Source organism: Fundulus heteroclitus, unplaced genomic scaffold, assembly GCF_011125445.2.
Source record: "Fundulus heteroclitus isolate FHET01 unplaced genomic scaffold, MU-UCD_Fhet_4.1 scaffold_36, whole genome shotgun sequence".
Taxonomy (NCBI): domain Eukaryota; kingdom Metazoa; phylum Chordata; class Actinopteri; order Cyprinodontiformes; family Fundulidae; genus Fundulus; species Fundulus heteroclitus.
The window spans coordinates 3,774,474-3,801,744 of record NW_023396770.1 but is presented as its reverse complement, the minus strand read 5'-3'; the positions used below and the strand labels follow the sequence as shown (position 1 = coordinate 3,801,744).

General features: G+C 38.5%; 1 protein-coding gene across 1 annotated transcript in view; it reads left to right on the top strand.

Moving 5' to 3' along the window:
- Positions 1-3,880: 3,880 nt before the first annotated feature.
- The window catches only part of LOC105923097 (vacuolar protein sorting-associated protein VTA1 homolog), a 54,963-nt gene continuing 31,572 nt past the window's right edge, over positions 3,881-27,271 (top strand). Inside the window, exons 1-3 of the mRNA XM_036130434.1 lie at positions 3,881-4,097; positions 15,043-15,137; positions 19,996-20,123. Of these exons, the coding sequence (XP_035986327.1) occupies positions 4,007-4,097; positions 15,043-15,137; positions 19,996-20,123 (314 nt within the window). The 5' untranslated portion in view covers positions 3,881-4,006. The remainder of the gene's footprint in view (positions 4,098-15,042; positions 15,138-19,995; positions 20,124-27,271) is intronic.

Genomic DNA, 27,271 nt, shown 5'->3' with positions numbered 1-27,271 from the left:
AATTGGTGAGATAAAAATAAATAAATTAAGTGAATGAGCCTTTTCAATATGGGATATTTTACAGTAAAGTCAAACTAAGTGTTTGGACTGATGTGTGGTTGAAGCCATCACACAGCGCTGAATAAATGATTCATTCTCACTCTGACAGAACAACATTTTAACTTCTGACTGCATCAGATATTCATCAGAACTGCTGATGTCAGAAACATCTGTCCAACACAAGTATTTCACAAAGTTAATCAGAAGGAAAGAGTCTGACAGCGTCAGATCCTTCAAGTCTACAAACTCACTGGTCAGAACACTCAGATGTACACGGCCATCTAAGTCGATTCTTGAATAAGGTCGACAGATGTACCGTCCAGCATCCTCAGCAGTGATGTTGTTGATGATCAGAGAGCATTTACTGTCCACATTTAACCTGGCAGTTCGAGGTGAACTCTGAACAACTTTTCCATCCTGAACCTCAAACAGAGAGCTGGAGATTGTATCTCTGTTGTAAAACCAGTTAACATTAGAGCATGAGTAAGAAGATGCAGGACTGTTACAAGGTAGAACGACATCATCTCCAGGTCTGAGATAGAGAAAAAGTTCTCCTCCTCTGGTGCCTGCAGCAGAGACAAAGACATATTAAGGTTTTACACACTTCATCCTTCACAGAAACAATCATGAAGGTGAAACTAGAAATATGTTAACTATTTTACAGGGTGTTTGATTTATTATGTTAACTTCATTATATACAGCCTTGGTAAAAAAGCTTCTCAAGACATTATGTCAATAATTAGGATTTTATGTTTGAGATAAAAGAAAAAAAAGGTTGAATCCGAATTTTCTAAACATATTTTTATATATTTGATCAAAACCTGATTGACTAATAAATGCTACACACATGAACTTCTCCAAATACTAAATGTTAATTCTCATATCTCTATAAATATCACAGTAAACCAAAGTGTCCTTTAATCTGTCTCAGCCTCATCAGAAAGAAAACAGATCTTTACCTTCAAACTGAAGCACAACGATCAGAACCAGTTCCAGAACCAACATCTCCTGTCCTTCTATCAGCTGCTGAACACTGAGAGACTTTTCTCTGCTGCACATCTGAAAGTACTGATGTTATTTCCTCTTTGTCTCTGAATTAATGGATGAAAATAACTTCACACCAACACCCACCATGTACTCTGTCACTTTGTGTTTTTTAGAAACTGACAGAAAACCACAAACAGAAGGAACTAGTTGCACAAAGTTTAGTCAGAAAACAACATTTAAACTACATTTAATTAATTCACCTTATAACACTCAGATACACTAAAGTGAGCCATGTTTCAGCTGAAGGGTCTGATTGTGAAGAATATTAAACAGTTTTATTTATAGTTTACATTTTTATGTTCAACATGTTTTAAATTTCCTTAGCATGCACCGTCAAAGAGGAACTGTGATGTCTGCTAATGAGCTGCAGTCAGTCCACTAACAGCCAAATGGTGTATACAGCTGCCATTTCCTGTTTGCATGGTTCACTGCATGGTTGCTCTGTGAGGGGGCATGAGGATGTTGCACAATTATTGAGAGGTGCCAGGCACTTGCACCCATCTGCATGCCCCGTGGAACCCGCATGGGGCCCTTTGGTGCCATCCAGTTGAGCCTGCCAGTGTGGCCTCAAGTGGCCTTTTAACAATGGCTTCTACTAAGCAGATGAGAGTTACACGCTCTGTCTTTGAGTGAGCACTGTTGAAACCCTAATGACTTAGGTATCATGTCCTTCATCCCTAAGGTACCATCAGCAGTGGGCCACATGGAGCCACTCCACCTTGCCTGTTTTCACACTGGGACCGTGTCTGAACCTCTGCACCCTGTCTCTGCACTTGTGGCTTATGTCAGCGCCACACCAACCTTACATATGGCAGTCTTTTGTTTTGATTTGTTGGCTCACAGAAAGGTCAGGCCCTTGCCAAACAAACACTTTTTTGTACTTATTCTTTATGTTTCGGGGACCTTTCAGTCTTTAATTTTATTTCTTCAGTCCACTAACATCCAGCAGCTCTGAGACTCTGCAGACAGAGCAGTTAAACCGAGTCAGAACCCCTGACACAGTAAAACCAACAGAGCAGTTTTTACCCACAAAGACCAGATCAGTGTGTGAGCATAACGACTCTCTTTACAACATCCTGCGTGGAAAGCAGACATTATGACCCGGGGGACTTTTGGAGCACCTGGATTGACAGAGAGAGCCCAGACTTTCAGTGCTGCAGGTAACCTCCTCCATGAGCTCGTGTCACTATCCAGAGGAAAATAAAAGGGAACCATAGGTTCTGGAACCCTCAGTGGGAAGTCAGCATTTCAAGCACTGTGACAAAAAACATTTGGTGCAGAAGCGAGGGGACTTAAGGGAATCACAAAATCTAAGTTAGACTAGAGCCTGTAGGTGTTTGTGAGAGTGTGCTTGTGTATGTAAATTTTATCCAAAATAAAAATGCTCAATAGAGGTTGTGAAGAGCCAATGAACCCCCCCCTCCCCCAAGAGCACCGAGGCAGACGCCAGGGGAACCAGGACCCCAGACCCCGTCCTGCTCCCCTCTCTCCTTGGCCCGCTGGCACCTTGGTGGTACTCGGTGTCCGTGGCTGGGTGCCCGGCTCACTCCTGGCGGCTGCTTTGTGGGGCCTTGCCCCCTGGGGCTCGGTCAGGGCCCTCGCCGGGGGATGGGACACCCCCTGGTCCTCGGGTCCCTGGGCCCCAAGGACGGATCTGCTACAGCCCCCTCCATTACTCGACACACGCCTCGAAGCCTCGGCACATCACGTAACATCACTACATTTTACACACCCTATATAAAAATGCAGAAAACACAAGGAAAAGGTATTTCTTGGTCCAACATATCCATAGACATAATATAAGAGTAGACACGTCATTGGGCGGGTTCTGCCTATGCTGCGATGCGTCAGAGCGTCCGCCATCTTAAATGTGGCAAATCTGCAGTTTCTCAGTCACTTAAACAGTATCAGAGGGACTTTAATCTCTGAATATACTTTGTATTCGTAGTATTTTTGTAATGTTACAAGTTTATTTTCGTATCCCTTTAGCTTCATTCTCCTGAATTTATTCTCCTAAAGAATAAAAATATTTAAAATAATCTAACCTGGCCCGATTACTCCAGGAGTGAAATAATTCTGCAAACTGTGGCTATTCTGGAAATGTTCCCTCTTAATTCTCATAATATGACGTTTTTCTCATAACATTATCACTTTTGTGTTTTATTTTATTTATTTTTACTTTATTGACCTAGGACTTTCTTTTCTCTTATTATTAATTTTACCTCTTTAATACTCCCCCAAAAAGTCTGTTCCTAAAGGTTCACATGTGACACGGTTTTATGAAATAATGAAGACCACAATGTTTAGATTTAACAAATTGATCCTTATATTCATAACACATACACAAATATATATATATATATATATATATATATATATATATATATATATATATATATATATATATATATATATATATATATATATATATATATAAGTCAGATACAAGTAGTGAAATCAGCCACAATACATTTCCATGCAGCACAGGAATGAGGCATCTTTTCTGATTCACGTTCACAATAATAGAACTCAACTTTTTTCTGCCACATACAATATGGCGGTGACGTTGACGTGCGAACCTGCGCCCTATGACGCGTCTAAACATGCGATGTCTGTGAACATATCAATTACGACACAAAGAAAATTAGAAAGTCTGACGTTTTATTTATTCATTTTAAGCAACCGAAAAATAATTTGCTTTTTAAAAATGTGAAGTTACCTGCATCAGGCTTAAAAGGGTTAAGAACCGCTGATCCACGAGTATTGGTCACGTGAACACACTCTTCTTAACGGCCTTACGTCATCGGGAGCGCGCCGCTCTCATTGGACGCAGATGCGGAAAAGACGGAATCACCCCGCTAACAACAACACTGACGGTTTCTGTTGAGTTTGTGTCTTCCGGAGGAGTTTTCAGGACCCCATGGCTTTACCACCCCAACTCAGAGCCATCCAGCACCACCTGCGCACCGCCCAGGAACATGAGAAACGGGACCCGGTGGTGACTTATTACTGTAAGTCCTGCGCTAACGCTAGCTGCTAGCTTCTTGTTTGCTTGGAAACGAGGCGGCTGCTCTGGCTCTAGCCTTTTATTCAAAGTGTTTTAGGTGATAAACACCGGCGGGTTCAGTCAAACAGTTATCTGTTTGGGACAAGTTGTGGTCTCCGCAGCTGTAAGTTTAACAGCAGGCTAACGCTTCCGTAGCATAATGACGACTCTTGTGAAAATGTGGAAAGTTTCTCAGGACGTCCTCCAACCTGAGGGAGAATCCTAACCACCAGTTCTGTAAAGTTTATGTGGGCATGAACAGGTGTTTGTAGACTCCCATACCTTTATCAGGGGTCCTGGCAGAATGACGCAGCAGGTGACGTAGTTTCCGGTCCAGCAGGTTCAGGTTCGGAGTGTCTCCAGGTAGACAGGTAGCTCAGCCTGCAGGAATGTACCAAACCCTCCGGAGTGTAGCCTTACAGCCTCTACAGGAACTAAAGAAACGGCTCTCTGCTTTTTTATATATATATATATATATATATATATATATATATATATATATATATATATATATATATATATATATATATATAACTTAATTGGGTTGGTTGCCAACACTGTTAGTTTAGTTTATTTCAAGCATGTGGTGCGCCAAGAACAAAACAACAAAAGTTAATACTGGAAAATATTGCTGCAAAATTAAGTAGAAGAAGCAAATAATAATAATAATATGTTTATAAAAACATAAAAATGTCACACAGCAGAATCTTTGCAGCTGCTCGAACCGGAGTGGGAAGAAGTAAAAGTTATTGAATCCCACATCAGAGATAATACAACCACAGGGCAACAAAAAGCTGCTTCCTCATTCCTCCACTAAATAGTCCTCCATCAGCTGTTAGCATTAAATACACATCTAAAACCACACATACATATTTACACGTACTTAAACACTGATTATTATTTCCTACAAGTAACAATGATTTACAGTTACAGATGATAGTGTGGAAAATACCAAAATCTGAATGATCACACGACACAAATACTAATAAACCAAACAGTTTCTATTTCCATACAAGATACACATTGTTCATAGAGGGTTTTTAAATGCCAAATAAACTCCTGCTTTGTTTTCTGTAGCTGGACAGACGACTCCCAGTCTGGGTTCTACGTTCTGAAAAAGATTTGAAGCAGAAAGTCTTGAATGCGTTCAGTTCTGTTGCGTCTTAGTTTATTTTTATTGAGCTGTCGTCGTGCCGCCCTGATGAGCGTCATTGGGAGTTTGAGCCAAGCTGTTTGCGCAACATGTAAAAAAAAAAAAATCCTTTGTTCCGACCAACTGCGGTCCATCAGCATCACAGTTGGCTCTTTACATAAGTTTCTCTGAAACAGGAGCTAAAAAAAGAAGCTGTAGAACCGGTTTCATGGACTACAGTCTGCTGCGGTTCCTTCGCAGGAGAACGTTCTGCAGATAAGGTTCTTGCTCCTGAAGAAACGCATTGCTGGGTTTGATGCAACTTGGAAAAGTTACAACAAACCTGGAAGTTACGTATTTTCCGGACTATAAGGCGCACTTAAAATTCTTAAATCTTCTCAAAAATTGATGGTGCTCCTTAGAAATGAAATGATCACCGTTGTGTTTACTGACTGATTTTATGTGATACAATGGGCTCATAAATCTGGTAAAATGTGTAAATATGACTCTAGTTAGCAACGAAGCCGCTCCGCTCAATGGATATTAGGAGCATTACGGTAGTCTGTGTCACTACCTGATCACAGGTGTGTTATTCTCCAAAAATGTTCTCTGGTGTTACGTGGATGAGAGTCGGCGCCTCCAGGTCTGCTCCTTGACCGGAACAAGGTGGGTTGGGGATCAGTCTCTGCCTCAAGCAGACGGGTTTCAGTCTTGGCGTCTGGTTTGATGGCCAACGGCGCCGCCACCCCATTGGCCAGTGTAAATTATAGTAGCATCAGTTTAGCATTTCATGCACAGCCAGCAAGGCGGCCGCTCTTCTTGACCTTCTATCACGCTTTTATTTCTCTCTGCCAGTATCTGCTTTCCCCTCATAACTGTTTTGGTTTTCAATAAACGAATAAACGTACTCCTTATTCCTAATATAATTACACAATAAAAAGCAATTGTTGTTCAACTCAGAATGTTAACTGCACTGTTGTTGGTCTACGCACATTAGATCATTAGTAACATTAAAAACCAAAACACACCAGTAGGCGTTTACTTCAGTCTTTCTGATAGTTTTCTACAGGCAGCTTTATTACAACAGTAGAATAAAATCCTGGGGGGGGGGGGGGGGGGCGATGCTGGGAGGTCGGATGTCTGCTGTTCCCAGCTGTCTTTTGAAGTATTTACACTGCAAAAACAGAACTAAAAATAAGTAAAATTTTCTTGAAATTAGTGTATTTGTCCTTGATTTGAGCAGGTAAATAAGATTATCTGCCAATGGAATGAGTAATTTTACCCCAAAAATAAGATAATTAGATATAATGCACTTGAAATAAGTTGATGGAGATGACTTATTCCTATTTTAAGTACAAAAATCTTATTCCATTGGCAGATTATCTTATTTACCTGCTCAAATAAAGGACAAATACACTAATTTCAAGAAGATTTTAACTTATTTTAGTTCTGTTTTTGCAGTGTACAGTAAAAGTTTTACTAAGTCTAGGTGTAGTTTGCACAAATGCGTCAGTACAGGAGGTTGTAGGTGTCCAGATCTAACTTTAATTCTTACACTGCAAAAAGGGGACCTAAAAAGTAAGTAAAATTTTCTTGAAATTAGTTTATTTTTCCTTGTTTTGAGCAGATAAATAAGACTTTTTGCCAACGCAATGAGAATTTCTACCCCTAAAATAAGATTATTAGCTATCCTGCACATGAAATGAGATGATGGAGATGAATTGTTACTATTTTAAGTGCAAAACTCTTATTCCATTGGCAAATAGTCTTATTTAACTGCTCAAATCAAGGGGAAAAAAATTAATTTCAAGAAAATTTTACTTACTTTTAGTTCCGTTTTTGCAGTTTAGCTCAAAGCTCAACATAGGATTTCCTTCGCTGCTTCATCACACAGATTTTAAACGGACGGTTTTTAAGGTTATCTCAAACTTCCTCGTTAATTTAAAGGAGCCTTTGAGCGTCATTGAGGTTGCAGGAGAGGAAAACTTTCTGCCTTTTTGTGACGTTTGAGAAAAGCTTTAAATTTGAGTCGTCCAGATTCAGCACCTGTGACCCGGCTCTGTGTTCCCCTCAGGTTCTGATGTAACCGCCTGCAGATCCGCCTCATATCTGCATCTGGGGATCAAAAGGAAAATAATTTTCTTGTCTTTTTATCCAAAGTGCTCTTAGACAGAGGAGGACTCGGCGTTTGATGTCCTGAACAGACGCTGTCGGCACTTTGAAGTCACCGAAGCGCGTTGTGGTGATTGTCGTCATCGTTGCTAAAGTCGTTTCCCACAAATGAATCAGCGGGAGAAAACTTTTGGCCTCTCAAACTTTATTTCTTGTTTCATGTCCTAAAAATCTATAAAGAAAATTATTTTCTGCCGTCTGGTTTTCTATTTACTCTGTAACATTGTTTAAAAAAAAAAAGGAAAAGTTAGACAAATTGTGATTAAACCCAAGTTTATCTGATAAGGCCCTAAATAAAATGCATTCTTAGCTTTGATGTATGTTCACACTGCAAAAAGAGAACTAAAAATAACTCAAATATTTTTAAAATTAACATATTTCTCCTTAATTTGAGCAGGTCAATAAGACTATTTGCCAATGGAAAGAGTATTTTTACCCCTAAAATAAGATAATTAAATATACTGCACTTGAAATAAGATGAATCTGATGAATTGTTCCTATTTTAAGTGTAAAAATCTTATTTCATTGGCAAATAATCTTATTTAGCTGCTCAAATCAAGGAAAATGTTCTTATTTTTAGTTCTATTTTCACAGTATAAATGACGTTCTTTGTCTTCGAGTTTCTACATCGCACCTTGTTAAGTCTAAGCCATTAATATTTAGGTAATTATTGGCTAAGAATCTACAGGTGAGCTCTCTAATTGGCTTTCTGCTGGTAGACTTTATGCACAGGAGTCACAAAGCCACCTTACCTTCCAGTAGACGACGACCAGATAACAGAAAACCACTTTAACTCATCAGCAGGAAGCTGGCTCCCCGTCTTTATTATAAGGCTCTCAGACTTTATAACTGCTCCAAACAAAAACAGCCGTTCCCTCCCTGCTGTTTTTATTCATAGACGTGTTGTCCATGTTTTAAATCACTCTAGTTTTTATCTCTTAAATGCTGTTTTAGTAAACCTGCATGCTCCAGCAGGGCGGAGCTCCTCTCTCTGTGGTCGGTCCAGTGATGGCGCCGGGCCACTGGGGGTCAGCAGCACCGCGTGTTTGGGCCTCATTAAGTTCATGACCTGCCTGTCTGCCCGCTGCTCCGGTCCAAAAGTTTCCCTTCATGTGTTTCTGATCCATTCGTGCGGCTCAGTGGGAGAAAAACGACACGTCTGTTACGTCTGCAGCAGTTTAACTGTGTTAGAAGTCGTCTGAAGTGCTGATGTCTGGACGTGTTCAGGTCATAATTCAACATAACCAGCGGTGGCTAAAATGTGGGCCGGGGGCCGTTTCTGGCCCCTGGTTTGATTTTGTGCCGCCCCTTTAACTGCAATTCAACAACACTTGTAAGTAATGCAGATACTGGCTGTTTATTCTTAATTAAAGCTAAATTGTTACATTGAAGTTCACATTTTCTTTAAGTTAAAAATGTTTGGTACAACACAAAGTATCTTTAATTTCATAGTAGAAATAGGACCACATTTATTCAATGACTCAATTACTCAAATGCAGACTTTAGTGCACCAAAATCTGCTTTTAATTCTTTTTTTGTTTTTTTTTTAATTGGTTAAAATACAGCAACTGTTTAAAAGACTCAAGTGCTGTTCCTGTTGAGGCGAATAAACAAAAATAATCATTTAGGTTAAAAAGAATTAGCAAAATGAATGACTATCTTTTAATACCACGAAAGATCACAAACTCTTTTTAAATTATGAATCTGCAATGATTTACGCATCCCTTTGGAACATAAAACCTCTTTAATTTGTTTAATTAACATAGTGCGTGATCAGAATTTGTGGGAGAAAAAGTAAAAATCATATTTTACATATATAAATATTTTTTGGGGGGAATTTGATTTTTTTTTTTATTTCAGTTTTCCGACCCTCGAGTACTTTTGACATGACAATTTTGGTCCAGGGTGCCTAAAAGTGAACAAAACTGTGTTCCCAAGTTGCTGGGAGATAGATTTCCTCCAGAAATGTCATTTTAAATACGTTTATTCGTCTTTTATTGGCTTCACTTCGTCTGTCAGGTCTCTTCCTGGTGAGAAAACTACGTAGATTTTCCTCGTCAATATGAAGTTGATGTCACAAGAGAAGGAGGAACATCATTTTTATTTTGGTCCAAAACATTAAAAAAACAGAATTTAACTCTCGTTTTTATCAAGTGTCTCATCAGAGTCATCAGATCTGCTCTTCATCCTGGATATGGGAGCTTTTTATCCGTCTCCTGTGCTGCAGCTTTAATCAGTGTGTCAGCATCTAGATGAGCCAGCTGATGCTCAGAGCGCTCCGGTCCGCTCCGGTCCGGTCCGGTCCGGTCCGGTCCGGTCCGGCTGCAGTCAGAGCCGTGATCCATTCTGCTCTAATGATGCTGCAGAACTCACCTGCAGCCCGGCTCTTTAGCAGCTTTACAGACGCCGTTTCACTCTGATTGGATCGGCGCCGGCTCAACCTGACCTGGTCCGTTTGAGAGTTTAGGGTTGATTTCTGCTCACGTCCATATAGGGCTGGGCGATAAATCGATTACCGTATGTTTTGGACTATAAGTTGCATTTATTTAGATGTTTATTTCACACAATCCAAGACTAAAAACTGACATTTACTCTGGTAAGCCAATTTATTAAATTACAGCTGCATCCACAACCGGCTGAATAACCTGGAACATTCCTGGGAGGATGAATGGAGGAAATTAGCAACTTCAAGGTTTTATCCAGCATATTTCATCATAACAGACGTTACGCTGAAAGTTGTGAAAATCATGCTGAAATCAGACCGCGAGCGTAGCTACATGCTAAGCTAACAGTACGACACGGACGTTTCAGAGCAACGTAAAGCTCACATTCATCAGTGAAGTTGTAAAACTCCCGGACAACAGAGCTGTTAGCTAGCGCTAGCTGCTATTAGCTTCATGGACAGCGTAATAACAGGTTCTGTCTCGTGTTGCCCCAGGCAACGCTCTGCTGCGTAAATTATACTGAAACAGAGAAACAACATACAAACATGTGTTCAGTCTTTGCTGTCTAAAAGTTAATGTTTCAATAAACTTTTAAGCGGTACAAGAGCAGCATATAGTTTTCACCAGCCTTGATCGCCCTCTAGTGGCTATAGACGGTAATGTTTACTCCTTGGTTCATGCTGGTTAATATGAATTACCATTTAAAACTGATATATAAGTCAAACTATGAAACTCCATAAAATACGGTAATTCAAATTTACAATTATTATTTTTTTAAGATTACATAAAATCTGGATTTTATTTTGACAATACGCTCACTGCGCTTCTATGAAGAGAATATCGTGCAATGCAGGAAAATATAATATATTGTGAATCTTTCGTCAACCATAAGACAATACGCTTTTTAATTTTTTTATTGACTTATTATTAGTATTTGTGTATGTGTATATATATGTGTTGCCAGATTAGGCGGTTTTCTGCAAAATTTTTATTTTGCAGGTATAATTTGCTCTGGGCGGATTTGGGGTCAGTTCGGCGGTTTTTGAGTTAACTTATTAACGTCATTGTTTCATGACTAGTCATTGGTTCATAGCAGTTATTGGGAAATGTGACTGAACCGTGTGCTGGTCACAAATCACACTGGATTATATTATAGTTCAGATGAGTAAATTCAGCGTTCACATGTTCAGTCTTTCAACCAACTGTGGATTTTGCAGTAAAGTAACTCTGGACGTGTTTTGTTGGATTGCAACTTTATTATTAATGTGCATTCAGGCCCCCCACCCATACAGTAAATCTAACATTATTAGATTTTTAACAGATTTTTGGGCTAGGAAACACCAGCAGCTTGTCAGCGAAATGGACAGGAGCCAGAGGAGTTGTTTTTTCAAAATAAAGTACATCTTAGCATTTCATGATATTTAAATTCATATTAAATTCTGGTTATGATTAGAATAAGTGTGCATATATGCTATATGATGTGCTTTACGTTGTTTTAACATATTTTTGAATTGATTCTGAAGGTCTGGCTGTACGCCACCATCAAATACATGTAAATCCTAGTTTTAGGATAGAAAGGTTTCCTCTTTACAGTATTTCCACAATATATTTTCCTAAACTTATATTCAACATTGCAAGCTTTTACCAAAACAATTTCCCCTTTCAGGACTGATTTATATAGTTACGTAGAGGCCCAAGGGGGGCAATGCCAAAAAAAAAAATATAGTGATTTTTTTTTTTTTTTTTTTTTTTTTTTTCAAAAAATTAATAAATTGCAAATTTGAATTAATCGCTAAAATTGAGCCGTACTTGAAAGCCTGATTTCTGCTGGAATATTTGTGGTAAATTCCAACCATTAATCTTTTGTGAATGGACTGAATTTATTTCGTGCTTTTCCAGTCCTACTGACCACTTAAAGCTCTTTATGATATATTCTGGTTATGTTATGATAACCATAAAAGTGACGATAAAAAAAAAAAAGTTACGATAAAAGACCGTGTACATTTTTTGTAGTTTTTTTTTTTTTTTTTTCAGTTAACTATGTGGCTATGACTGCATGTCAATTATAGCCCAATAAGCACAAATACAGTCTTTAAAAAGCATTTAAAAATGTAATATTGAAATATATTTCATCAGGACACTGGTAACATTAAGAAGTGTGATTTTTATTACCTAACTGCACTCAGTAACTGCATTTAACTATATTTTGTTTTGATATTTATTGATGCTCTCAATAAACCAACAGCGGAGAAAATAGGAAAAATAACAATCCTGACAATATCGGCAGTTTGGGGGGTTTTAGACACAACTAGTTGAAATTTATCCTTGTCAACAGAAATTTTCCACCCAGCCTTACTTTACACTAGAGCCACGCCCATCCACCAATGCACACCTGGGGTTGAGTGACTTGCCCAGGCGCACATCAACATGTGACGAGCTGGAATTGCACCCACAACCCTCTGAGCCACGGTCGTATTTGATTGTGAGACTTCTGTCCGTCCCGTTTTCCGACGGAGAACGAAGGCAGACGCTGCCCTGCCTCTGCAGAATGTTGCATCTAACGCCTGCAGGGTTAAAAAAAAAATATACGTTTTTCACACAATTTCACAGCGTTTTCCTTCTTTTTTAAACTTTTAAAGTCATCAGCGGCAGACAGTCTTCGTCCTCCTCGACAGAAAGTAGCGGACAGCAGGACAGGGCAGGAAGAAATGATGCTCAGACTCCATCGCCTCGGTGAAAACCAGCTTGAGCAAGCAATCAGCGCCGCTCGTTAGGGTTTCTGAGAGCCAGGAAACCCAAACGGCACCTTCGTTTTGCACAACTGGCCTTAATACGGCAGGGAAAACATGTCTGTAAACAGCCAAAGTGCTTGTGACGACCAGCAGAGGGCCCAGTGGGAGGCTGCTGGTACAGAAGAAGCCTTTGTTTCTCCGCAGCAGCAGCAGCAGCAGCAGCAGCCTCCATGTGGAGCCGATCGGGTCCTGGCTCTCTGACAGACGCTGGTCACCGTTCTGTCCTGGTTTAGAGGCTCCAAGCCGCGTCCGTTTCACTTCACAAGCAGTGAAGACGAGTCAGAAAACACCTGAAAGGCAGAAGGAAAGCCTCTCAGTCCCCGTTACAGAACACAATGAAGACGATGAGCATTAAACGCAGTGGGGAGCCTTAAAACACTGAAGGGCCTCTGAAAAAAGCAGTTCTGGGACATTAATGTGGTTCTAGGAAGCAACAACAGAACTAAAAATAAGTAAAATTTTCTTGAAATTAGTGTATTTGTCCTTGATTTGAGCAGGTAAATAAGATTACCTGCCAATGGAAATAGTCATTTTACCCCTAAAATAAGATAATTAGATATACTGCACTTGAAATAAGATGATGGAGACGAGTTCTTCTTGTTTTAAGTGCAAAACTCTTATTCCATTGGCAGATTGTCTTATTTATCTGCTCAAATCAAGGATAAATACACTAATTTCAAGAAGATTTTAACCAAATCTGTTTTTGCAGTGTATAGGAAGCAACAACACTGCAAAAAAGAGAATTAAAGGAAACTAGAAGTAAGTTAAATCTTCTTGAAATGATTTGATCCTTGATTTGAGCAGGTAAACAAGATTATCTGCCAGTGGAGTGAGTACTTTGACCCCTAAAATAAGATAATTTGATATACTGTGCACTTGAATAAGGTGATGGAGATGAGTTGTTCCTATTTTATGTGCAAAGATCTTATTCCACTGGCAGATCGTTTAAACTTGCTGCTCAAATCAAGGACAAATACACATAATTCAAGAAAACTTTACTTACTTTAGGTTCCCTTTTTGCAGTGAATTTCTTGAAAAAACGGATTATGACAGCAGACGGAAAATCTTTTCCTTTTTTTAGAAAAAAAAAAAAGCAGAGAGAAAATCAAAAAGAGTTAATAAAAGCTAGAAAATACCTTTTTATTAGAACCTACTTGGTGTAAAAGTTCAGCTCAACTTCAGGTAAAGTTCTGCATAAATTGATGCAGTGTAAAAAGTAAAAATTAAAGATTTCTTAAGAGTGTCTGTATTTAGAAAAAAAATGCTCCCAAAAAACAAGTTTGTTTGACATAAAAACAATAAAAAGGGTTCTCTTCAAATTCAATCGTCAATTTGGGAAAGAAACGATTATGAAATTATAAATTTTTGCTTTAGAAAATAAGCCTGACGGACCAGAAAGTGATGCAGATTTAAAGAATAAAGATTCCCAGAAAAAAATAAATGTGACGTGAGCTTAAAACATAATATTTAATTTCTCTGAAATTAATAAAGCTTGCTTTAAAAGTTAAGTGCCCTGAAATATTTGACTAGAAAGTTCTACATAAGATATAAGGTTAAAAAAAAAATCCACTTAAATAATAATTGTGTATTTTTAGGAAGCCAAAGTAATCTGTGACCGTCAAAAGAGAAACAAAAGCAAAAGCATTCATAAAAACGCTCCAAATAATCAAAACCTCGTTGGCTTTAGAAAATGAAAAGCTTTTGAAAAACAAACACAATGTGAATAAAAAGTAAAACTTCTTTACAAAAAGCTTCCCAGAATAAATAAAAGTCCTTTTGAATTCAGAAAACGTGGCCTTTAATGAATCCTTTAGAGAAAACTCTCAACACAAAAGCTCTCTGGAAATTGTTTTGCTATGGAAAATAAATGTTCATAGAATAAAAATGATGTGACTTTAGAAAATAATAATCTGAAACGACTAATTATGGCTGTAAAGAAACATTTTTTAACAAAAGTCACTAACTGTGGCTTTAGAAAAAAAAAAAAAAAAAAGCCTTTATGAAGCCTGAAGCTCAAACGGACTTCAAAATAAAAGCCTTGTAGAAAAAATCCACTGACTAAATGTGCTGTAAATAAATAAATAAATGTAACGTTGGAGGATAAAATGTCTTATTTTGAAATCCAAAAAGGTTTAAAGCATTTTAAAGACCCAAACAGGGGAATCCTCATGAATTTGCTTCCTTGTCTCAACACGGTTCTCCAGAGTGAGCCGACTTCGCCCAGGCTGACTGCTGGAGCTGGTTCTGGTTCTGGTTCTGGTTCTGGTTCTGGGTCGGGTCGGGCGCCAGGGAGCAGGAAGTGATGTTTAAATGGTCTTATGGACGCACCGCTGGCCGTTGTCTAAACATTTCCCCCCTCCACCCCTGCAGGTCGGCTCTACGCCATGCAGACGGGCATGAAGCTGGACAGCAAGACGCCAGAGTGCAGGAAGTTCCTGGTGAAGCTGATGGAGCAGCTGGAGTCGGTGAGTCCTCCTGCCGTCCCCGTCACAGCTGTCAGGGGCAGGTAGTTCCTGCCATTACCTGCCTTTTAGCTGCTTCTGCTCTGCAGGAGGCTGTGGAGCTGATTCAGGTCATTTTCCTTCATCTCCACTAAGAAAATCAGGAGTTCTGGAGCCAAAACCTCTGCATCAACTCATGCTGTATAATTCTGCTTTCATGTAATCCGTTAGCTGCACAGCATCTTATGCCTCCTTAGTAGAGCTGGACAACTAATCCAATCTGTAATATAATCTCAATTATATTTAAAAAAAAATGCAGTTTCCAAATCAGAGGTCTGCAGTTTTTGGCTGTGTAACAATTAATGGATCAGACGTCCTTTAGGTGCTGGTAAAATGTTTAAAGTGGGTTTGCTCCACATGGAAGGGAAGAGAGTTGCAGCAGTGACATAATCTAGTTTTATTACTTGTTTTAGAGTTTATATAATCATGCTTTTTACCAGAAATTTTCAGGAATCTCACCGTAGCTTTAAGTTCTGGTCAGAATGTTTGATACGTAGACTTGTTGGTTGCACTTTATGTTCAACAAGGATCAATTAAAAGTTATTATCTTTAATAATGATATTCTGATTAATAAAAACAGTTACATTTCTCTAAATAATCCTGGTTTACAAACATCTTTATCTTCAGGACATGTTTGTTGCTTGTGGTTGAAGCAGAGAAAAGTTAAAATTAAGTAACAGTTATGGTTGAAATAGACTTTAGAACTATCTCCCAGATGCAGAGACTTTGTTTGGACATTCATGCAGATTGAACAGTTTTTTTACATAGTTTTCAACTTGAACGTCTCATTATCATCTGAATATGCCGTATTTTCAGATAACTGCACAATATTTCCTCTTTCTGAAAAGTATTTCTCTTCTGCCGTACTGCTCAACATTAAATTGAGTTTTTTCCTACTACTGTAATCTGATGTGTAGGTTTGGTGTCTACTGGTCACGTCTGAACTTCCCCGTTCAATAAAGTTATTTCTAGAGATGCACCATATATCGACTTTAACATAAGTAATTAGCCGATGTTACTAATTTTTTAACATATCGGTATCGGCCTGATTAGTAAAACTGGGCCGACATTAAGAACCAATGTTTATTTCCATCTAGTTGCCCTTTGTGCCTGTGTTTCAGGGGGTTGCTCCTGCTTTTGTTTTGTTTGTTTTTGGATCATGTGACAGTGACAGTAACGCATCACAGCCAGGATTGTGGGTTTATTATAGGGCTGAACAATTAATCGCATTTTCAATATAATCGCGATTTTAAAAAAAAAACAGTTTCCAAATTGCAGAAGTCTGCCATTTTTGGCTATGTAACAATTAGGGAATCAGACGCGTCCTTTAGGTGTTGGTAAAATGTTTAAAGTGGGTTTGCCTCCACATGGAAGGAAAAACAGTTGCAGCAGTGAGATAATCTAATTTTACTTGTTTTAGAGTTTATATAATCATACATAGCATTAAGTTCTTGTCAATCAGTTTAATAAATAGACTTGCTTGTTGGTTTCACTTTATGTTCAACAGGGATTGATGTCAAATCAATTAAAAGCTGTTCTGTTGAATAATATTCTGATTAATAAAAACATTAAAAGTTCTTGTTTTAAATAGTCCTTGTTTACAAAAAATATTTATTTAGAGGACATTTTTGTTGCTTGTGGTTAATGCAGAGAAAAGTCAAAATTGAAATATTTCGTAGGCAGAGCGCAATCATTACTGCTCCAAGTTTAGATGCTGTGGTTCTTTAGTAACTAATCCGCACGGCGAGGAAACAAATTGATTTTGTTGTTTTGTATATGTTTAAAAAGACATGATAAATTAAATCCAATTTAATATTGGATTAAATCGCAATATTAAGATAAAAAATTGCAATTAGATTATTTTCCAAAATCGTTCAGCCCTAGTTTATTAAATGAAATGGATGTAATGTCAGCAGTGTGGCCGTTCTTCATGGTGTCCAAAGTAGACATACGAAAAGCAGCGTGTAAGTCTAGACTGTAACCCACATTCAAAAATTAATTTAGAATGTTTTCCAGTCGGTACAAGAACTGTAAAAGTTGATCATGGCAGAAACGTAAATGTGTGTGTACATCGGTTAATATTGGTTAACAGCAACGGACGGTGCATCCCAAGTTATTTCTATTTTATAAGATGCACAAAGAAACCCGTGGGCCCGTCTGTTGGTGTGAACCGGTGATAAAAGATCGTCCATCATAACGAAGCCCGCCTCACAGAAAGTGCAGGAAAGAAAACTTTATCGTTTATCGCCTTAAAGAGTTCCTGAGCAACAACGTTTTGTAAGCCAGTTGAAGCGTTGGTAAAATCTGGTGTAATTAGCAGCAGAGGACGGTTGCAGGACTGTCCTCGTTAATTAGAGGCAGTTAAACAGCAGCAGGTTCTCCGTTACGTCACGTCTGGACGAGGCTCAGCTGAGACACATCCGCCGCTTTGATGCTGCGTGTCTGCGTTCATTAACCGTCGTCCTGAACTACCTGGGATGCTCGTAACTCTCGCCCCGCATCGCTGCACCACGACGGGGTTACTTTTTAAAATTAGCAGCAGCAACATCTGCAGCAAATTAAAAAGATAACCGACGCATCCGACATGTTTCCATCTCAGCGACGTTGAATCGGGAGCTGCCGTAAAACAGGCGGCCGGGACGTTCCTAGAGCTGAAATGAGTCAGAACCAGAACCGCAGCAGCGTTCTTCACGCTGACGGCTCAGATGTCCGATGCACGCCGGACCCGCTTGGGCTGCTTGGCGCCGTCATGGCCGTCTCTGGTCTGAAGGGCTTAGTCTCTCTCTGGGGCGTCAGAAAATTGTTTGTTAGGAAGCTGCTGTCAGTCACAGAGATCCGTGTGGTTCTGTTGACCAGAACCAGGACTCTCATAACGGACCTTCATGTCAAAGGACACCAATATATAGCAGGATTATTTCACATGTTTTTACTTTGATTCCTCTGAGAATATTTAAATAATATTTAAATTTCTTCTCATGCAACCTGCTCTTGATTTTAAGTCAAACTTTATTATCTTATTTAATTTGCGCAGAAAGTTTTCATTCTATTGTTACTGTGTTTGTAAAATTGTTTTCTGTTGCAGCTCTAGTTTGGGATTTACTTTAACATCCGTGATGAGTTTATTGCTAAATCAGCGTCTTTTTCCAAATTTTCAGAATATAGGGTCTCCTGTTAAAATACAGAACTTGTAAATCCTGTGTGAATGAATGATGCTTATATGGACTACAATCAACATTATGCAGGAAATTTGACTCATTACTGCCCGGTTTTTATATTCTAAAATTAAAAAGTCTACAGTTTGATTAGGGCCGGGCGACATAGAACCAGTTGCAACTTTACAAAAAAAGTCAAAATACAGAAAGGCCTTGAGTTCTAGTTTTCTCTGACTGTTGGATGCTTCGGCTACTACCTGAAAACATCATTACTCCCCTGGTGTCTCCCTCTCTGATCCGCACAAGGACCAGATTCAGGGCGCTGTCTTTTGGTGCTGTTTTAATCAGCGAGTTTTATGGGGTAAAATAACTCTCAATATAAACGGAAGCGTAGGTATCTAAGTTTGTAAATGTAAAGCAATAAATGCAAATACTTTTAAGGTTTGTATTCTTGGTTGTCAACTCATGACGTGATATCACGTGTTTCATCTGTGAGAATGAGTTTAGAAGTTACAAATACAAGTTAGAGAGTTACAACTTTGCAAAAGTACAAGTTCAAATTTACAATTACAAATATAAAATCCCTGAAGAAGCTGTTTTACAGTAATGCCCTTGAAAGTTTTTTTTTTTTTTTTACCAACCACCATTAAACATGAAGAAAAGAAAGAGGACAAAGAAAACAGCTCCTGCATTCTCACAGATGAAACATCTGTTGACTTAGAATTAGACTTAGACAAACTTTATTGTCGTTCTGTACGCAGAGTTTATACAAAACGACATTTCGTTGCACACAGCTTACGACAATGTAATGAGATTGCAATAAAAATAAAAATAACATTACAATATAGAGTGCAGCAGTTATATGAATGTAACAGTGCAGGAGAAAAGCAGTTTTTTAAAATAAAAAAAAGTGTGTAGGAGAATGTTCAAACAAGTTTATAGTGCAAAAAGGCATAATTAGGAAAAGTTCAAAGTCAGCAGTGCAAGAAATTAATGGTGCAAAATGCAGTAAACGTTCAGTTGTGTGCTTTTAAATTTAAATCGATTATAAATGTTCACATGTCATTACTGCCACCAACTGGTAGGGAGTGTAATAGCTTCATCGTGGGCTGTAGATTCGTACTTGTACATGTATTTTTGCAAAATTGTAACTTGTATTCTCATTGGTAAAACATCTGATGTCACATATGTATGAGTTGACAACCAGGAACAAATACAAAAATTAGATGTATTCACGTTTATTGACTTATATTTACAGATTCAGAGACCTACACATACATTTATATTAGGGCTGTGCATAAAAATCAATACAAGGATTAATATCGATGTCTTTTAAAATGATTTAATATCAGACGTTTGGTTTCTGTAATACGTTAAATGCATTGAACCAAATGCTCTTTATTTTCCTGTTAATATATCAGTGTTCAATAAATTGAACATAAATATTATATTTGGCTGGTTTTGCTGATTGAATGACTTTGAGCATTAATTGGCAAGTAATAAATATGGATATTGGAGTCAAATCAAATCAAGCTGAGCTACGTATCAAGAATCGTATCCAATCGGCTCTTCCTAGATGAAACCCAGCCCTGGTTTATATTGACAGTTATCTTACCCCTTAGGGTTTCTGTGTCTATTTTTTCATACTAACTGTTGTTTTTGTTCTGCAGATGAAGAAGGAGCTGAGCGATAACGAGTCCATCAGTCAGGAGGTCGTCGGCAACGCCCACATCGAAAACTACGCCCTAAAGTTGTTCCTGTACGCCGACAACGAGGACAGAGCGGGACGCTTCCACAAGTGAGGAAATAATAACGTTTTAATGGCGTCCTCTGCCTGTTGCAGAGCAGATTCTGGAGCCCAAATCTGGCTCTTAGATCACATCTGCACTCGCGTTCAAACGCTTGCAGCTCATCAGCCCAGAGAGCGTAGAGAAGGATCCACCTGGCTTCGTTTAGCCGGATTATCTAGCCAATCAGAGCCGGACCGTCGGCTCAGGCCGTCTAACTGGATGTAGATCCAGTTGTTTACCTCCGCGAAGTCCTCCACATCTGGCTGTGTTTTATCCTCACGCCTCGCAGACACAACACACGCTCTCTCTCTCTCTCGCAGCGTGACTTCATGTTTCTCGTCATTCGGACCTTTTTTGTTCCTTAGCAACAGGCGGTGACTCACGTAAAGGCTTTCCTCCTCGAGGCCACATGTTCCGGACGCTGCGTGTAAACAGGCGCGCTGTGTTACTGTGGTTCATGTGTGAGCGTCAGTGGCAGCAGTAACACACAGAGACTTTAGCTCCCCCCCCACCCCCCCACCCCCCACACACACACACACACACACACACTTTTTCACGCATAAAACGGTTTAAACCAGCGCAGCTTTGGCGCTTCACTGCAAAAAGGGACCTCAAAGTAAGTCAAATTTGATTGAAATTAGCATATTTTTCCTTCATTTGAGCAGCTAAATAAGGCTATTTGCCAATGGAATGAGTATTTCCACCCCTAAAATAGGATAATTAGACATCCTGCACTTGAAATAAGATGATGGAGATAAATTGTTCTTATTTTAAGTGCAACAATCTTATTCCATTGGTAAATAGTCTTGTTTAGCTTCTCGAATCAAGGAAAAATACACAAATTTTCAAGAAAATTGTACTTACTTTGAGTTCCCTTTTTGCAGCGTAGAGAGCTTGGAGGACGATGACAGAGATGGAGTGCTGGCCGTTTTACGCGTCACCATAAATGGAGCTTATCAACGCAGCTTCTTCATACCAGCTGTGCTGCTTGGATGCGGAGCGTCAGTGAAAGGAGTATATTTTACCTCGACTTTAGCAGCTAAATAAGACTATTTTCCAATAGAATGAGTATTTCTCCCCCTAAAATAAGATAATTAGACATCCTGCACTTGAAATAAGATGATGGAAGTGAATTGTTCTTATTTTAAGTGCAAAAATCTGATTCCATTGGCAAATAGTCTTATTCACCTGCTCAGATCAAGGAAAAATACACTCATTTTAACTACATTTTACTTACTTTTAGTTCCCTTCTTGCAGTGACGGGTAGCCGGAAGTACCCAGAGAGGACTCACTCACGGACAGGGAGAGCAGGCAGATTTGATGCATAAGGATCGAGTTAATCGATTAAGTCGAACTTACAATTTATTAAAATTTAAGTTTTGGAAAATCTGGATTTATGCATTTATGGGGCTTCCATGAAGAGAATTTATGTTTGAGAAACAATATGTTGTTAAAATACCATAAAGAGGAAACTTTAACACCATAATACCAGACACTTTAATTTATTTACTGGTTTTAAGTTTGAAGTTACACAACTAAAGCTCATTGTGCAAAACAGCAAACATTTAGTTATATTCCCGTTGTTTACTACGGCAGGGCGGCCATCTTGTTTTACCATTATGCTTCACAGCTTTTATTTAGCTGAATCCAGTTTGACTCTCAGATGAAACGCTTGACATAAAAGTTTTTTTAAAGTTCTTTAGTTTGTTTTTGTGAAACTAAAAGGAGGGGAAATAATCAATTAATCAGATTTGTGTGATAAAATCTGCAATTTTAGGGCTGGGCCAATGCAGAAAGCCTCCATGCAGGCGGGGATTTGAACCCAGGATCTTCCTGCTGCAAGGCACCCAACTACCGCACCATGTAGTCCGATATGAAAACATACAAACCTAAACAAGCACATATACCAGTGTTATTGCACCAGCAGCAGTCCATTTAGAGCAGAAACTCTGACGGGCCTAAAAGAGGCAATGACTGTATTTACTAACATTATTCCGTTTAAAACACATTTTCCTGGAGATCTGCGGGTTTCCCACATCATGATGCGTCCTCCGCCGTGCTTCGCTGCAGGATCTGCGTGTTTAAGCCTTCATTTACATGTATTCAGGAGACTTTTTTACTCTTTCAGGGAACCACAGATCAGCTTTTTTGCTTTTTAGTTTCTTCCTGTAAATACATTCTCAGGTTCTCTGTTCTCTGATAAAACTCGGATTTTTATATTTCTGCACTTGAATAAAGAAGCAAAATTGGTTTAAAAAAAAAGAAAAAGCTCCCAAACCTTACTCAAAGGTGTCACGTTTTTTTTTTTTTTTTTGTTTTGTTTTTTTTTTTTTTTTTTTTTTTTTTATAAAAGGGAATAAAAAAGGTTCAGAATAACAACAAGTAGGACGCCTGGATCGGTATCGCCCTAACCTGAGTAAAATCAGTCTCCTTGTTCCCAGTGCAAGGTAAACATTAGGGACAGAAGCTGGCAGGTGGGCTGGACTCCTGGAGGTGTGAGGAGCGAGCAGCAGGTTGGACGGCATGAATGGATGCAGGCGACAGGACCCGGAGCTGTTTTCACTGTAAATAAGCTCTGAGAAACGTTCTGTTTCCTGCAGCTGCGTTTAACAAGACCAAGAGCCGTTGCTGCTCCGCCGAGCGGGGGGCACATGTGTTTACACAGAGGCAGAAACACACCAATCAACAGAATTAGAGCCGAGCTGCAACCGCCCTCCTCACCTCCGCTCTGCATCCAGGTCTCCGTTTGTAGCCCAGAAGTTTACATACACTGATAATTAACATCAAGCTCATTAATTAGCAGGTTTCCTATGTTCTGCTGTGTTCCCAGGGAGAAACGATCTTTCTGGCTGAATAACATTAGACGGGTCAGATCTCTGGTACCGGGTTGGCCAACTCTGTGTTGGCCTCCTGTATCTAGACCAGCGTCTAGACTGCAAAAACGGATCTAAAATGAAGCAAAATTTTCTTAAAGTTAGTGTACTTGTCCTTGATTTCAGCTTTTGATCCCTAAAATAAGATAATTAGACATCCTGCACTTGAAATAAGATGATAGAGATGAGTTGTTCCTATTTTAAGTGCAAAAATCTTATTCCATTGGCAAATCATCTTATTTACCTGCTCAAATCAGGGACAAATACACTCATTTTAAATAACGTTTTACCTATTTTTAGTTGTTTTTGTTGTGTATATTTTTATGTCCTTCTGTTGCACCCAACTGGGTCCACATTGAAGGCATCTAGCTGTTGATCTGAGGCAAAGTTGGACAATATGCAGGTTCACCTCCCCATTCATTGTGTTTGCCACTTTGAGCAAGGCACCAGAGCCCACACTGCAAAAACAGACTAACCTTAACCAAAAATAAGATAAAATTTTCTTGAAATGAGTGTATTTGTACTTTAGTTGAGCAGGTACACTGCAAAAATGGAACTAAAAATAAGTAACATTTTCTGAAAATGAGTGAATCTGTCCTTGATTTGAGCAGGTAAATAAGGTGATCTGCCAATAGAATCAGATTTTTGCACTTAAAATAGGAAAAATTCATCTCCATCATCTTATTTCAAGTGCAGGATGTCTAATTATCTTAATTTAGGGATCAAAATACTTATTCCATTGGCAGGTGATCTTATTTACCTGCTCAAATCAAGGACAAAAACACTATGTTTAAGAACATTTTGCTTATTTTTAGATCCGTTTTTGCAGTGTAAATAAGATAATCTGCCAATGGAATAAACTGTTTGCACTTAAAATAGGACAAACTCACCTCCATCAACTTATTTCAAGTACATCAAGTATCTAATTATGTTATTTTAGGGATAAAATCACTATTTCCATTGGCAGATAATCTAATTTATCTGCTCAAATCAAGGACAAATACACTCATTTCAAGAAACTTTTACTTATTTTTAGTTGTGTTTTTGCAGTGCACCTGAGCCACTGGATGCTGGTAAAAATGTTCTCACCTTGACTCCTCCTCCTGTCATTGTGGCCGAACAGCTCAGACTTTTTCTCGTCTGATCATAAAACAGGATACTGTTGGCTGCTCTGTTGGCTGCTGCAGGTTTTCAGCTCAAAGCTGCTGATTTTGGACCAACCGCCTGGTGTTTCTGATCGACACCGTTTAAGCACACGCTGTTCTATGTGCACGCTAAAGCCAGCCAGCGTCAGCCTTTAACAAAGCGCTGACCTCGGCTACTGTGAAAATCTGCGGCGGAAAAGTCAGGAAACCCAACGGTTTAGATAAAATTCACCAGTTCTGTGAAGAAAAACGGGCAAATATCCATTTTGTCTTTATAATTAAAAGAGCAGTTCCAATAAAACATTTTAGAGCCCCATAAACATGACACACCCACTGCAAAAACGGAACTAGAAATAAATAAAATGTTCTTTAAAATAAGTGTATGTGTCCTTGATTTGAGCAGGTATGTAAGATGATTTACCAATGGAATAAGATTTTTGCACTTAAAAGAGGAATAATTCTACTCCATCTTATTTCAAGTGCAGGATATCTAATTATCTTATTTTAGGGGTCAAAATACTTATTCCGTTGGCAGATAATCTTATTTACCTTCTCAAATCAAGGATAAATACACTAACTTTAAGAACATTTTACTTATTTTTAGATCCGTTTTTGCAGTGCACGGCCATGATGGATGCTTGAAAAATTAAAGCTGGTTGTAATCATTTTGTAATCAGGAAACTGTAGATTTTGACCCTGGAATCATTGACGGAAAAATACACTGCAAGAATGGGACTAAAGTTATGTAAATGTTTCTAAATTAGTTTATTTGTCCTTGTTTAAGCAGGTAAATAAGATGATCTGCCATTGGAATGAGTATTTTTACCCCTAAAATAAGATAATTAGATATACGGCACGTGAAATAAGATGATAAAGATGAGTCGTTCCTATTTTAAGTGTAAAAATCTTTTTCCATTGGCAGATAATCTTGTTTACCTGCTTAAATCAAGGACAAATACACTCATTTCAGCAAAAGGTCACTTATTTTTAGTTCCTTTTTTACAGTGTATCTGGCTGTTTCTCTCTGCACTGCAAAAATGGATCTAAAAATAAGTAAAATGTTCTTAAAGTTAATGTATTTATCCTTGATTTGAGTAGGTAAAATGGAATATCTGCCAATGGAGTGAGTATTTTAGTAAATTAGTTTATTTGCCCTTGATTTGTGCAGGTAAATAGAATTATCTGCCAATGGTATAAGATTTTTGCGTTATTTTTAATTATCTTATTGTATAGGGGTAAAATGACTCGTTTCATTAGCAGATAAGATTATTTATCTGCTCAAATCAAGTACAAATACACTAATTTCAAGAAAATTTCACTTATTTTTAGTTCTGTTTTTTCAGTGATATATGTACAACGTACAAGTGGGAAATAAATCAGAAATTTAACACACACTGCCAAAAAGGAACAAAAAGTAAGGAAAATTTACCTGAAACGAGTATATTTTCCTTGATTTGAGCCGCTAAGTAAGACTATCTGCCAATGGAATGAGTATTTTTACTCCTAAAATAACATAATTAGATATAAATAACATGATAGAGATGAGTTGTTCCTATTTTAAGTGGAAAAATCTTATTCCATTGGCAAATGGTCTTATTTACCTGCTCAAATTAAAGACAAATACACTCATTTTAAGAACATTTTACTTATTTCTAGTTCTGTTTTTGCAGTGTGGCTTCAGATTTTACTCACCCCTCCTTCTTCTCAAAGGTTAAAATAAGTTTTCTGTAGAGAAAGAATGCTGAATGACTTTTATATGTTGTCGTAAATCTAAGCATTCTCTCTGCAAACACTCACAATAACATTTTGTTTTAACTCCAGACGTTTAGCTCTTTTATATAAAGTGTTTTTTCAGGTCCGTTTTTAACCAAAAACGGAAACAATCTCAAACATTTTTAAAGCAAGCAGCTGCTCTTTGTCGGGTCTTGACACCCGGCGTGTCTAATGGGATAGTCGCGTCTGAACGTGTCCCTGCAGCATGAAGTCAGCAGCGTGTGTCACATTTAAGCACTTTGAAGTCATGTAAATGACGGCAGTTTTACACTAAACCCAGAAAACCCGGTGGCGCTGACACACAGGCATGTAGCAGCCGAGTGGTTGACGCAGCCGGCAGAAAAACTGGCTGAAATCTAAGCTTATTAAGTCTGACAAGAGATTTTTATTGGCTTCCAGTTTATGAACCTATATGTTTTTATTGCTGCGTCTGCTTAGTGAGACATGAGATGTTGAAAATAAAATAAAAGTAGAATTTTCTACACTGAACTTTAAATGATTAGGAAGACAACAGTCCACAGTGAGCTACAGATTGGTAAATCACCGATTGATGGTTTACATCAGGGGTGTCAATAAAAGCCATTAAAGGGCCGGCTGCACCTGTATAGATGATACTTTTGATTTCATTTCAGTTCACATAGAAATATAAAAAAAGACACAGTAACATAAAAGTAGCGCCTTAGGCCCATTTTATACAGTTTATCTGCAAAAAAAAGTTTATATTGTGGTGAGTTAAGATTTAAACTCATCGTTCTTCATCACTTTTTCTCTTTCTGGACATTTCTGGGTTGTTTTAATGTGTTGTGGGAAAAACTGACATCTAGTGGCAGGATGCTGTTACTACAGTGTTAAAAAATCAACATTCTCTACAGTTTTATCCACTTTATACACCTTAAAAGGATATATGCCTCTACTTTATGACACAATATGCCTTTTTTGGCTCTTGAGGGCCGGATAAATTTCCTTGACAGGCCAGATTCGGCCCGCGGGCCTTGAGTTTGACACGTGGTTCACATCATAAAATGAGGCTGAAAAGTCAACCTGAGGCTCCCTCAGACTTCAGAGTTGCTTTTTGAGCCACATTAATGTCATTCAGGTTAATGCCATCTCCCGTTTGTCTGCTGTTATTTTCTGAAGTGGATAAAAAAGATTGTTTGCTGCCTGATTTTGCTTTTTTTCATTAAAAATAAAACCAAAACTGTTTCAGTTCCAGCAGTGGCGTCTGCTGCTGGGCCAGGATCATTTGTCTGTTATTTCCACATCATTTAGCAGACGTTTCTAGTCCAAGCAGCTTCTAAATAAAGAATTTATTCATCCAATAAACGCATTTAACAACGTCTTGTACAAAGGCACTGAAGGACAATG